Genomic DNA, 14,688 nt, shown 5'->3' with positions numbered 1-14,688 from the left:
TACAGACCTCCCATCCATTACGATCTCGGCCTTTTAGGACACAATTCAACAGGCAGCATGCTCTTCTTGTTCGCACAACACCACTGTGTTCAGTGTGCTACATTAAAAAAGTTTCCAGCCTCAGGTACTATTAGACACTAAATTGTAGTTCAGTCAATATACAGTAGCTGGAGATATTTGTGTTAATTGTTTTCCCCCCAGTCGAGTACTTCAGTGAGTTGCACAGACTTTTACAGACAGGCTACAATAGTATTTTATATCTTTACAGACTATTTTTCTGCCTGATTCTTTGAGATGTGTGGTTCAGTTGTATTGCCAGTTCTTATAAGATCAGCTCTCTGCCTTCGTTACTCCGTTTTCTTCTCCATCTAAAGCCGTGAACATCCTGCAAATGTAAAGTGCTCCTTCTTTAAACTTCAGTCCTCACCCGTCTGCTTCAACCTTTTCAAGTTAATGTTCCCAAAGCGAATAGTGATCTGACTGGGGAACTTATTTGGTTTCCATGCCACTCATGGGTGATCAAAGACTCAGCCTCTTTCATGTCGCACCACCAATATTCTGCATTCCGTGTGCGTTGTCCTTAGAAAGATGTCAAGTGAAACAGCGGTTCCCTACAGAAAATAAATCACCGCAGTGCAGAGAGATGTGCACAACTTTTTTTACCCGAGACAAAACCCCTGAAAGTGTTGTTATCTGTGATGTATTGCAGCGGACTATTTTTAGCTTTGTAGATGGAGGTTTCTCTGACTTGTGTCACCTTTCATACGTGTTCAGCCCTTCACGGCCTTTGTCTACCTCTCTAAAATCATCTCTCTTTCTCCAATCTTGTCACAAATGGTATTTTATTACTCCTGTTCTGTGTCTTTTCCATTCCACCCTCCAACCTTCTCCTTCCATCCTCATTGCCCATGACTCCTTCTTAACTTCATCCTGGTTTTCCGTCACTCTTCATTCCCATTTTCCCATTTGTGTTCGTCTTTTCTCCCTTTCTGTCCTCTCACATTTCTTCCCCTTCGGATGTATGGATTCATGTCCCTCTTGTCTTTGTGTGTGTGGCACAGTTTGAATATGGATGATAAATTCTTCTGAAAGTAAGGATATGTTTCACTTTTAAATGTGTTCCCTTCCTTTTCTTGCCCGTCGTCTCTCTCTCTCCAACTTTAATTTCTTCTTTGGATCATTCTATCCAGTACAGCTGAAAAGATTGTGTTTAAAAAAAACCAGGAAACATGCATTTCTCTTATTTTAAAGTGTATCGGTACAAAAAAGATTTCAAAATTACAATCAGTAGATAGTTTCATTTGGTAAAAACAGATGTGTGGCAGTGGGACACAGTCGTACTAGTATTATTTCATGTAAATCCCTGAGAATATAATCCATCCATCTATTCATCCATCCTGTTGCTGGGGCTGAATCAATTGCGGAAATCCCTTTGACAACTGTTGAGACATTCTAAATGGTCCTTGGGGCCAACAACAATCCTCAATCAGCTGAATGTCAATGCTGCAGCATACTGACAATGCTGAGATCAGCACTGGACAGCGCCACAGACACCTGAACCTCATCAATAGGTCCTCCTCCACTGGACTGAGCTCCAACTGCCTCCATCATGTAGCTGTGACATGTTGATGAATAGTGAATTAACTCACACGTATTGGACACACGCCATGAGTCCATGTTCATTACATTGACCTGGGCTTCTTTTTTTAACCTGCCTTGACAGGAGATTTATCTGATATCCGAGCCAGCTATGAATCCTCTGACTCTGTTCTCGTGAATTATTGAATCCTTGCTTTTAACCATTCCCCTGATGGGGACTGTGGTATGAAATGGGCCACGTCTCCTCCGACATTGACATCAGCAGAGATTTCCAGATATGTTTATTTATCATGAACGGAAAAATGTATGAGAGCTCTCCCAATAGGTTGGGGGATTTGCACTTGTTTCGAGCCACAGGAAAACTAACTGTCTGACAAAATTTGTATCTAAACACAACTTATACCTCAGTACTAAACTTAGCTTGAAATATTTTGTTCAAACTAATGAGAGAAGGTTAAGTATTGATCTCACAGGTTTCAACTGATTAAAATAATTAGTTTGTTGTAGCCTGAATTAGATCCTAAAGTTGTAACCATTAACCCTTGTGTTGCCTTAGGGTCATTTTGACCCGAATCAATATTACACCCTCCCCCCGCCTTTGGGTCATTTTGACCCGATTCAATGTTTCACCCTCCTGTTACCTTTATATTTACTAACATATTTTACCCTTTGGGTTCAATTTGACGCCAGCAATTAAAACCTCCAGAAAATTATTAGAATTAATATTGTTTTCTAAGTTTAAGTGTGAGGCACTTTATGTTTGTTTGTTGACTACCGAAAGAACACCGACATTAAACATTGAATGGGGTCAAATTAATCCTAAGGCGGGGGGAGGTTGTAATATTGATTCGGGTCAAAATGACCCTAAGGCAACACAAGGGTTAAACGTTCTCATAAAAGTAAACTCGTATCTAATTCCAATGATGGTCATCATTCTTCTGCGATGTATTTACATCAGCAAACACCGGAGTTGTAACCTTACAGTGTAATGTACAATTTAATGTGGCAATAAAATGTATTGATTGAATGAAGAAGTCTCTCTTCGTGGGATGTCACGGAGAACACGTCCACATGTTGGACAGTCTCTGTTTCCAACTGGTGAAACACCTCCAATGTATCAGCAACACAACCAACTTAACTGCTTCCTGTTGACATGTGTCACACCGGTGTTGGAGCGGGCTAATTGCTTGGCTTCCAGGAAGTGCTGCTTGCAGTGTTGTCGAGAACCACTTCTCACTTCTTGGTGTGTGTTGGTCGTAACATTAGTTTATCCAGCATCCAGCAGCAAAAGTAAACTGCCGTCCTGATGCCTGTAAAGGCCCGCCGCAGAGGCCTCACCCCCACCCCCGCAGAGCCCCAGTTGCTTATTTATTCAACATTTATTCATATTGGAAATGAGCCTGTGCAAATTGCATCAAATTCAACACCGAAACAGTCCTCAGCAATACACTTGCATATTTGTTTGTGTCTAAGCATGAAATGGATTAATACAATCTCAACGGTTCAATAAGATAATATACAGCATTTAATGAATATCACTTCATCAATTTATTTTTTATACACATACACTACATGATGTGCATGTCATTGCAAATCTGAAATCCTCCCAGTGTCTGCTTTTTGACATTTAAAAGCGGAGGAGGATTGCACTTGCCAATGGCCTGGACTCGAGATAAAACTAAAACCGGAGAGAGAGGATTGACATGTTGGGACAAGGGAAAGGTTATTCTGTGTAGGTGCTTTGAAGAAAGCCCCTCTGATGCTTTGTAGCCATCCTGAAGGATGCTTGCTGTCAACGGCACCTGCATAGGGGGGCATGGCGGCCCACCAAGACGTTCCCTTGAAAGACTGCTTGCACAGAAGAGAGTGGACAGAGCTGCAGTGGAGACGCTGTGATTAAAATCAAAGAGAGAAAGATGATGAAAGGAATAAGAGTACGTTTCAGGAATTGAGTAAAGCAAAATATGCAGACAAAGAAAGAGACCAGTGGAGAGAAAGGGACGACAGAACAGACAGCTGAAAACTGCTATTTCATTATCAACTGGAGAGGTTATTTCCAATGGGAAGATAGTGAACACAATGTATGGAGTCTCTCGCGCGGCCATTGCATGGGAGCTTTCGATCTCCACAGTACATGGACCACAGCTGCGGCAGGTTACCATGACGCCCTGGTCGCTAAGCGACATGGGCATCACAAACAGATTCCTCACTTCGGAAATGAATCACTTTCTCATTCTCTCTTTCTTTCTCTCATTGTCAACCTCTTTTGCACTCAACACTGGGCAATCAAACTGATAACACTTTAATTCAAGTATCCTCATTCACCACAATCCACATCATTCCTGCTATTTAGATTGTCTCTAAGAGGGAGGAAAGCAAGAGCCTGAGCTTTTTTATAGTGCCCTTTTTAAAGTGTTGTGTTATGTAGTGGTGCATAATGACAGAGGAGTCACTGATCTCCAGTGTCTGGAAGTGTGTGATTAAACCGGCACTGGATGACATGCTGTGAGTCATTAAACACTGCTGGTGAAGCCCTAATCACAGTGTAGGCACACAATGACACACACACACACACACACACACACAGACGCACAAGCTCATGAGGCTCCTCACTCACACCTTATTTTATTAAGTCGAACATTGAAATTGTTACACTTGTGCAATTCCCCATGAGTGCATATCAAGTTGTATTAAAAAAATCCTATCCTATCCTTATAATGACTTGCGTGCTGTTCCCGATGGCGTTCTGAAGAGAGTGCGTTATGCAATCGGTCACTTTACACAATGATTTCCCCAAAAAAATACTGATGACATTTATTTTCTCCAAATTGCTGAATAAACAACATAAATTATCTCACACTTCAAGGGATTATTATTGACAGGTAATTATGCTGATGGAATCCAAGTCTACAGCGGGCCTCTCAGAGTAACTACTTCTGTATGAATATTATTGGGAGTAGTCTTGAGATATTGAAGTGATACATTTTTCAGTCAAACCGCAGAGTGAAGAGGGAGACTATTGGAGCACATAATCAATTACAGAACTTGGTATTTATGGAACACACAGGGAAAGAATATATAAGATAAGATAAGATAAGATATATACTTTATTAATCCCCAAGGGGAAATTAGTTCTCTGCATTTAACCCATCCTTTGTTATTAAGGAGCAGTGGGCTGCAGTGATGCGCCCGGGAAGCAACTGGGGGTTCAGTGCCTTGCTCAAGGACACTTCGACTTGCAACAACTAATGGGGAGAGCCGGGATCGAACCGACAACCTTGGGGTTGCAGGACGACCCCCTTACCCCACTGAGCTACAGCTGCCCCCCAAATATGTGCCATAAATATCATTTAACTTTGCAATGTATTACTTGAACCACTATGTAATATTACTATATTATATTGTCAGTTTATTATATTATGTTATTTCATGGTATTCTCTTCCATTTTAGTTTTTTAAATAGATATTTAAATTATATAAATATTTTATAATATGGAGAGTATATTACATTGCACATATACTATATAGTTTTAAATACTAGTATGTTAATTATAGACATATTATAGGTATTCATACGCAGACTTATTTATGTTGTATATAAACTGAAATGAATTTCAGAACACTTATATTATGTCCTGCATGTATATATTTTCGATAGATGTATTAATGTAGGTTCTCGAATTTTAAGTTTTCGTTGAATTTACTCCATAATTATGTTTCTGTTTTCTTACCGGTTGCTCAGTATCTGAGCTATTACCAACTCTGGATTCATCTCATCTTAATCGGAGTGGTGCTGTCACTTCTGAATTATTCTGTGGTCAGAACGGCTGACACTGCTAGGTGTCAATCATAAATCCTTGATTGTAGCTCATGTATCTGCTCCGTGTCCTGTTGCTGCTTTTCTGCTCTACAGTTGTGTATCAGTGGAGTATAAAACATGTTTAAAAATGACAACCTAACCACCAATTTATATGGGGGGGGGGGGGGGTCTTGGGTCTTGCAGAAGCACAACTCATTGCACATTTTACCAGCTCACAAAAACATAAATATTTTATAAGAATACTTTGTTTGGTGTGATGCAATGTTGTGCAAATATAGTTCTGTCCCTGTCTCCAAAAAACTATTAATATTTGATATCTATAATGTTGCCATAAATGTTGAATCGGTGAGATAGAGATGGTGTGGGTGTATCTGATATTGGCCACCAGTGACTCATTATTCACCACTTCCTGAAGTGTGTGTGCATTGTGTGTCTGGCTGCCTTTGTCAGCCCAGCTGTCGCACACTCTGTGTGTGTCCGCCGCTCCAGCTTTGAGCTTGTCATCTCTTTTCTCCTTTATGAAACTTATCAGACGTACAGTATTTGCATATCATTGCTCATTATTGCGATCTCTCTCTCCCTCTGTCATATCCACCCGTAGACAGCAGCTGCTGCATAATACACGTGTTGTCACACGTTGAGCTAAATGATAGTTGACATACTTTTCTTTCCTTTTTTTCTGGGTCTTAAGGATTTGGATTAGCTTTTGCCGCTGCGTCTTGATACATCTACAATATTTCAGCGTGATGAGCATTGCCCTTGAAAAGTTCAAAAGGGAACTAAAGGAGGCAGCATCGAACAATCTTCTGATTATTAAGAGAGGGATACTGAAGACATGGGACACGGTGACACGTTACCACTAGTTGTGCTAGGTGTGTGCATGTGCAGAACCGCCATGTCAACATTGCAGCTGGGTACAGCTGTAATGGGGAGCTGTTTGCAGCCAGCTGGCCTGCAGATAACGTGCTCAGCTGGGAGTGTTTGCTGGTGGAGAGATGAGCTGTCAAGCCAGCACACAGCAGTGAGAGAGCCAGACCAGCACGAGGCCCTGACAGGTCACTTCCTGCGAAGTTGGTGAGCACTGTTTCTATTAGCCCATTATTCAAATCAAATTACAAATTTGTCTGGAGTTTTTTACAATCTGACATAGAACATCCCTGCCCCAAAACTCACATCGGACCAGAAAAACTCCTGGAGAAAAACAGAGAGGATCCTCTCTAGGATGGGACAGATGCAATAGATGTAATGTACAGAAAGACAGATTTAGAGTGAGGATAATATATAATTGGCATAGTAGTAGGAGAGAATCCATCCATCCACAGGCGGATGAGGCAGATGGGGGTGAGGGAGGGGGAGTGGGGGGAGCACAGGACAGTGGCAGTGTCATCATGAGATCAGACATCCAGCAAGGAGAAGAGAGGATGGCCAGGGGATAGTCCCCGATGACATGGCCGATCAGGGTCAAAAGGACTTCCAAGAGAAAGAAAAAGTTAGAGTTAGGTGAGAGAGAGAGAGAGATGAGAGATGAAAAAAAAAAAAAAAAGAGGAGAAGAGTAAAAAGGTGAGAAAAAAACGTCCCCGGCATCCTAGCAGCTATAGCAAGGGGCTGGGGGCTGGCAAACCTGAAACTAGGCAAACAGCCCCTAACTGTCAAAGAGGAAAAAAGAAAGTCTACTCTCTCTAAAAACGAGTGTCTGTGGACTCCCCTGGGACTGTGAACTGGCTGGTTAAAAAAGGAGAGAGCTTTGATAACAAAGGCTCTGGGCCATTCTACTTTTTAAGACTCTAGGAACTTAAAAGTCCGCATTTAGTGAGAGAGAGCTCTCTCTAGGGCAATATGGTACGACAAGCTCCTTAAGGATTTTGGAGCAGCTAGTGAGAGAGTAGGAGTGATGTGAGTGCTTCTGCAGGAGTTGGTAGTGCATTCTATGACCTGGAGATTTATCTAACTGACCTGGACCCTAGTAACTTTTATTAGAGCAGCCTGCTAACAAGAGTTGCAGTATTAGAGCTGTAAGCAACAATTTTTCGTAATTTTTTTTTTTTGAAGAGATAAGATTTTTTGATTTTGATTGTTTTGAGATTTACGAAATGTTGATTTTTTGAGATTTGATGAAATCAAGAAGTCAGTGAAAAAGACAAGAAGAGTGGCTTTTAGGACAAGTCCGGATCAAAGATAACAATGCACATCTACAGTGGTGTTGCAGACCAAATGGATCTCTCTGAAGATTCTGAGGAGTTAAATTGATTACGTTGTTTCTCTTTTTTTTAAGTTTAAGTTGCAGGTCATCCATGTTTTTTTTTTGTTTTGCTTCAATTTTGTTTTTTGGTCTTAGACATGCTTCTTTTTTTGAGTTGGTTGCTCTCTAGTAGTTTCATCGATAAATGAGTGTTGAGTTTATGTTATATGAAAGTTAAATATTGCCCAAATAGTAAAAATAGCAAAAATAAAAATTGAAAATTGTGGAACTCCGTGATTAGGCGGAAATGTGCTCGTTGTTGTCGAACGTACAGATCGATCTGAACAAACTAAAATCGATCTGATAAATACAAATTAAAAATTATTAAAACCGTGCCTGTGTGCCACTCCAGTCCAGTCTCTGACTGTCGATGTCTCTGTAACAGGATGTCATGGTCAATGGGCAGGACATGGCAGGACAGAGAGGAGTCCTTTATCTGAAGCCAGAGAGGAGTATTTCATTTTTTCCAGTTTTGTCATTCGGTGCTGGTGTGTTTTCTAAATGTGATTTTCTATTTAAAAAATTTATATAATGAAAAACACATGATTACTCATTTAACTTTCTCTTTTCAAGGATCTTGGAAGGGAGAGGGAGAGAGGAAGGGGGTGTGTAATACTAGCCTAGTGATCAGGCTTCTTCAGGAAAGTGGAATCCAGATCTTCCTTTGAAGGAGGTGTGTGTACAGTGAAGTGGTGAGGCACATGAGATATAGAGAGCATAGAGATAAAGCAAAATAAAGAGCAAAGCATTAAAAAGCAGCCTCGTGGAAGGGGGGTAGAGACAGGTAGAGGTGTGTAGAAGAAAACGTTGAAATAATTTGTCACGGTTTGAAAATAAAAAAATATAAATATACACCAGGCCATACACCAATACAGGCAATTTCTGAGGCCAGATTTGACAGATTGGCACTTGGCATGGGCAAGATCTTCTATTATTAATCTAATAGTTAATATTTTTTCATCATTAAAAAAGTTCAAAAAAGGTTTATTATAGGGTTGCTCGCTCCACTGCCTCCTCTCTGTCACTCTGGTCATCTACAGTGCAGTGCTGAGAAAAAGTTGTTTTTTTTTTTTTTTTATTATTGATGATGAATGGCTGCTCATCTGCATTAGAGAGGGCCTATATTTTTAGACTTTCTCGCCAAACTAAGCGGGATTCTTCGAGATTATTGAGCGCGCATATGCGTTCAAGCTTGACGTGTGCTTTCAGTCAGGGTGCGGGGTGAGGGTTAGCAGGAGCTCCTCCTCCTCACTGTCTTCTTCTTCAGAGGGCTATCGAGGTCCAGTGTCATTTCAGAGAGCCTATGGCACCTGGGACCAGAAAAGAGAGAGAGTCCTCTTTTATATTGAGGCGATATATAGATCAAATACAGAGGGAATTAAATTAAAAAGCAGCTAGGCACTATCAGTTAGATCTAGAACTATTGTTTAAACTTTTTACACTCGCACAGTACATTAGTATAAAAATTCAAGTTATGAGGTTGTCTGACAGAGGAGAGGGGGGAGTGAAGACGCTCAAATGCTCAATGTCAACGCCATAAAGACAAGATCAAGATCAAGCGGCCAAAAGTGTGAGTGGGTTTTGTCTCTCTGACAGAAGCCAATCGAGTCCAACAAGGATTAATTAAGGCTCAAAGATTCAGAAGCTACTACTCCACCTCTCTCGACCGTGCCTCGAGGAATGAGTATTAATATGACTTTGAGGAGTCGATTCATTCAGGCAGACATATAAGTATAAGGTTGTGTGTTGTCTCCTCTCTCTACTTTTGATTTTTTTAATTTGTGTGGTGGGACAGACACAGTCTCTACTCTAAAAGTCAAGGGTGGGTAACTGCTCGAATGGAAGAGCAGAAGGGTGTTAAACTACAACTCTGCTCCGGTTCCTGATCTGACAAAATCAGCTATACAAAAGGCCGGGGTTGTAGTATCGTAAGAAGGGTTAAGTTGTATGTGCTAACTGTACTGTACATGTGTGTGTGTGTGTGTGTGTGGTTGTGTGTGTGTGTGTGGTTGTGTAGGTTCAAATGTATCTCTCTCCCCCCTTTTCTCTCTCACCACTCTCCTCCTGACTCCCTTCAGGCTGAGCAGGATAGATCTGACTAAAGTGCTGCCAGTCACAACAGCAGATGCTCATGTTTCAGCTCAGCTCTCCCGTGTCTCCCTGCACATCAGTGAGATGGTGTGTGTGTGTGTGTGTGTGTGTGTGTGTGTGTGTCGTCCTGGCAGGACTCGATGCTCTAATCGGACTGCCAGGAACGCGTGTCAGAAAAGCAAGCGTGCATGTTTACACAGTGCATCTCTGTTTATTGCTTACAAGATGCAACATCATAGGGGTGGTAGAGCCCGGTGTTTTGGTACCCAGTGTTCTTAGATGACACAGATAAAGGATGCTCTTGAACAGCTGAGGGGGATTCGTGTATTCTACACGTATGTGCGTGAGGAAGCCAGTCTTAATACTTTCCGCCCTTTCTCTCTCCGTCCCTTTAAACGCTCCTCGTGCATTTAGGCATTAACACTCATCTAAATAATACAAATATGTCCACCATTAGAACTCAAGGGCTGTCATTGATCACTGCAAACCCAGCACTTCCACTATCATCCTCCAACAAAGGTAGAACAAATAACACGGTGAAAAATGTTAATTTTAATTTAAAGAAATCTGTGTACAAGCACAGCTGCTGGTGCTGAGGACCGGGTGTATTAGTCTCCACTGGGTTTATGTTCATGGACTCAAAACAATATAAAACATCATCGCAAGTTATCTTTATGTCTGTTCAGTGCTCGTGTTTTGGGGCTCAATTTGATAAATACACTCATGTGGTTAATATTTCATTTCACTTTACTGACATTTTAAAATAAAAAGCTTCTCATAAAAAAATATGTTTGCAGCAAAAATCATTCCAATTGGATCTCCATCGAGAAGATTTAAGGCATGACAGTGGATGTTATTCATTTTCTCCAAACAGAAGACAAACACACATTTATGGGGCTTATGCTACGAAGCGGTCACTTGCTTTACACACTTTTCTTTTGCATTTGCTAACTACAACATCACTGTTTTCTTTCACTCTATCTTGTGTCTCTTACTTCATATTTTTACTGCATGGACAGTAAACCTCATCTTCAGTTACAGGTCCCCCAAGTGCATTTGACAATTTAGGAAACAAAAGGTTCTCCCACGCAACTTAAAACAATCTGTGTCTCCGTTCTCCTCACAGGAACTACAATCACAGGCGGACTCTTTATTCTTCTGCATCGAGTTGCACCGTGTGTCATCTTCATTATCTGCCCTGTAACTCCGCAATATGCTCTCATTAGTCGGTCTGTAGCAGCTTGCTGAAACGTAAGGGAGTCATTAGCAAGTCCATATTCTTGTCACGCGTATTGATTCTCAATAATTTGAGTTTAAAGTATATGAAACATGTTGTAAATGTGTGTTGTATCTCTTTGTATAAAAAGGGGCTGAGGACACAAACCAATCAAATTGTGTGTGGTTGATGATGGTTCATGATCTCACTGTGGCCATTCTGACAGCATGTCGTCTGTTGCCGAGGTAATTGTGGATGAGGAGGAGAGGATAATCGAGATGGGTAGGTCACTTGATCATCTGGTGGAGTTGGATTGTGTTGAAAGCAGAGACAACAACAAAGTGGATGGAAGCGCTGTTTTAGGAGGAAGTGAAGGAGACATGCCACAGCATCCTCTGTGCCCTGGTTGGCCCTCTAGGAAAACTGATGTGGGTCCAGGAACAAGGTACTGTGTGGAACGACCATGCTGTGAGGCTGTGGCCATAAAATTAAAGAGCAGAGAAGGCGGAGAACGGCAGCAGCTGCTGAGTGTGCTCTGCGACCTCTTGGTCGGCTGTGGAGACGCTCATTAAGGATTTCCTCTGTGGTATCGTGGATATTCTCCAGATTCATTCAGGACATCATGTCTTTAGTCCAGTGTGAGTGGAAAGTGAAATATTCTGTGAAGCAAGTGAAGAAGTAACAGCCAACAATTTGAGTTTTGTTTTTGGCAAATCGAGTCTGGAGCAGCCTCCAAAAAAATTACACTCGAAGGATTTGGCTTAATTTGATGTTGAAGTAAGTCTGAAATAGTTTGAAACACTTATTTTCAAAACTCAAAAATGTTAATTAAAATTAAATGGCTAATTAAAACGACCACTCAAACAATGCATGCTGGGAACTCTAATATACTACAGTATATACAGTACAACTAATATACTGATCATGTTTCTTTGGTACTTTCATTCAACTCATCATTTCAAGTCAAAAGACTTTTTTATTTAAATCAAGAGGAACTCGTCCGTATGAACAAGCACTATACAGTATAGGAGTGCGAGAATGCGAGAATTCTTTGCAAATTGCTTTTGTTTGGAAATACATGAGAGACTTACTGCCCCTCTCATGATGATGTAATACAGTATGAGTGCTTCCAGAGTAAATCACCATCAGTGGGAGCTGTGACCATAGCCTCAGTTTATGAGTTTATTAGATTTAATAAACTATCGCCCAATTCTGTCTTTGAGCCAATGATGACCGGCCTGGAAACAGCGGTGGAGTATTTGGCAACTGGCGACTCCGTCTGCTGAAGCTCTGTGTGTTTGCACACGGTGTTTGTGTTGTGAAGTAAAAAGACCGCCACAACCGGCTGTTGAGAGCCATATTCCTTACAAAAGAAATATGTGTGTGTGGAGGCATATGGATTCACCAACATGACCAATTTACTACAAATGTCATTTAAATGCCCGATGGGATTTTTTCCTCTGAAGTGACCTTTATGCAAGGAACAAAGAGATGTTGAGCACACACAATGCAGTGAAGCTTTTTAACCGCACACCCACACTCCTCTACTAACCACGAGGTCCCACCGCCTCTGACAGCTGCTAAGTGTCTCCCTAATGAGAGCCGACTGAGGCTGTCGAGGTAACCGTGTTTCAGAACACAACAGTGTGAGCCCCCAGCATGCATTATGGGACGGCGTGAGAAAGAAAGAAGGAACAGTGCAGGAACAGGAGGCAAGAAAAAAATGTGCACTCTCTCCGTGGAAATGTCTATTTTATGTCAGTCAAGAAGATTGATGTTATTTTCCTTTTCAGTTCTCTCACCCATTAGGCTGTTGTTTCACTGACGAGTTAATCACATGAATTGTGTCTACTTGTTCTTAGTGTGAGGTGTATAATGATATCCATACTGTTTATGGATGAGTGATTCAAAAAAGTACAGTTGATGTCATGTGTAAGGCCCAAACTAAAATCCCAATATGAGCTTCACAATCAGACTTTGCTCGGCCTCTGATTCTCGCGACTGTCTTGTTTAATTTCACCACAGAATTAATTCAATAATTAGCTTTTTTAGACCCCATCCTCCTCTCATTTCATAAATTAATTTACTACTTTGCCCCCCATCAAGTCTCTGCTCCTTCTGTGGGACTTGAAACCAGTAGTGCCGTACACATAACAGGAAGAGACAGATTTTATATTTCCCAGGGGAAATTAATAGTACAGTGCATTTCTAGACAAGGTACAGATTAAAAGCTGGGCCCATTATAAACCCATTAACCCAGTCATTAGAACCAGATATAGGAAAAGATGGAATATGTGGGTGTCTAATTTTAGCGCAACACTGTGTCACAGCTGTCACAGATGGTCCTAATGCATTCCCACAGGTGCACAGAGGAGGTGTGTGTGTGCAGGTTTATCCCTTGAACTCACTGTTTGTGCATCAGCAGCACCCTCTTTAAAGCTGCCCTTGGGTTCTATGTCATGACTTCACACGTGTCTCGGATATTTCATTCTTCATATTTTCAACTGCATGTGTTTTTTTAGAACACCAGGTTAGGATTTTCTTTAGCTCGTGGCTTTTCAAATACCCTGTAACTGTCATCCTTGGACAAAGTCTTAGCCATTAACATGATGTGTCCTGAGAGCCAAAAGCTCCCCGCTTTTAGGTGAACAATCAACAAGGGCTAACATGTTGTATTTCTCTCTCTTCTTCTTCCTCTCTTTTCTCTCAGAGGCTGGCAATGGAAGCAGAAAAGTTTCAGATGGAGCACACGTGGATCGGCGACAGTGAGGTGAGTGAGCGTCTGGAGCCCGATGGACTACGTTCGTTAGCACCGGCTGCGTTACAACACAGATCAAGTGGTGCCGAGAACTCCATAAGAGGAGCTGGGGGAGGGACGTGTTATTCATGATCCAATACCATTGTACTAATTGGATGGCTAATCTCATTAAAATGACGTTAGTTACAAGATTGAATTTCATTATTTTACAACTACGCTCATATGATGAGCACACGTGCACACTCAGCCGCTGTTCATTAATCAACCCTCTCGCCTCTTGGCAGCCATTCATCAACTGGCAAATGATATTGAGTGAACATACTGTGGCTGAAAAACTTCAAAGAGAAATTCATTTAGCCATTTAGCTTATTAACTCGAAGGGAGAAAAAAATCCCTTCAGTTTTAATTTGCCAATCCTTAATGATTATTTTTACGTTAAAGGTTCCCTTTATTTAACTTCTTACACAATGTGTTGCGTTAAACAGGGAAGGAAAATATGTCTGCTACTTTACAATCAGTAGTTTTATATTTCTGCCATACTTCAACCTGAATATCTCTATCTCTCTAGTTTTGATATCGAAATTCCCAAAATAGGTTTCGCTTAGAGCTTTGCACAAATGTAGCGAATTCATACTGACGTGTCCTCTGCATGAACCTGTAACGGTTGTGACTGAATCATATGAACTGAGGCCTCTTGTGGCTTCACAGATTTGTAATACTGTGATAGCGATAAGAGTTTTTGCAATGTCTGATTACGGTTGACGGAAAAAAAAAAGTCATCAGTGCACGACTCTCATATCGTTGTTTTTATATCCGAGATCATTTGATGGCGTAGGTTGTGTAACCGCAGCTTTGTTCTAACTCCCCACTGTGCTGGGTCTCTTACGCTCACATGAACCTCTGTGTGCCTTCAATTGACACGGAGCATAAGTGCCCTTTTGTTTACTGTTTACCAGCCCATTCA

The 14,688-nt window shown here is 41.3% G+C and overlaps 1 protein-coding gene across 2 annotated transcripts in view; it reads left to right on the top strand.

Annotated features, from left to right (window-relative positions):
* LOC130200419 (voltage-dependent calcium channel subunit alpha-2/delta-1-like) overlaps positions 1 to 14,688 on the top strand; it is a 75,229-nt gene that overhangs the window by 19,272 nt on the left and 41,269 nt on the right. For both annotated transcript variants that reach the window (XM_056424690.1, XM_056424691.1), the window contains exon 4: positions 13,677 to 13,736. In XM_056424690.1, coding sequence (XP_056280665.1) covers positions 13,677 to 13,736 — 60 coding nt within the window. The remainder of the gene's footprint in view (positions 1 to 13,676; positions 13,737 to 14,688) is intronic.

Source organism: Pseudoliparis swirei, chromosome 10 (assembly GCF_029220125.1).
Source record: "Pseudoliparis swirei isolate HS2019 ecotype Mariana Trench chromosome 10, NWPU_hadal_v1, whole genome shotgun sequence".
NCBI lineage: Eukaryota > Metazoa > Chordata > Actinopteri > Perciformes > Liparidae > Pseudoliparis > Pseudoliparis swirei.
The sequence above is the reverse complement of the archived record's forward strand: the minus strand, read 5'-3'. Positions and strand labels throughout refer to the sequence as shown.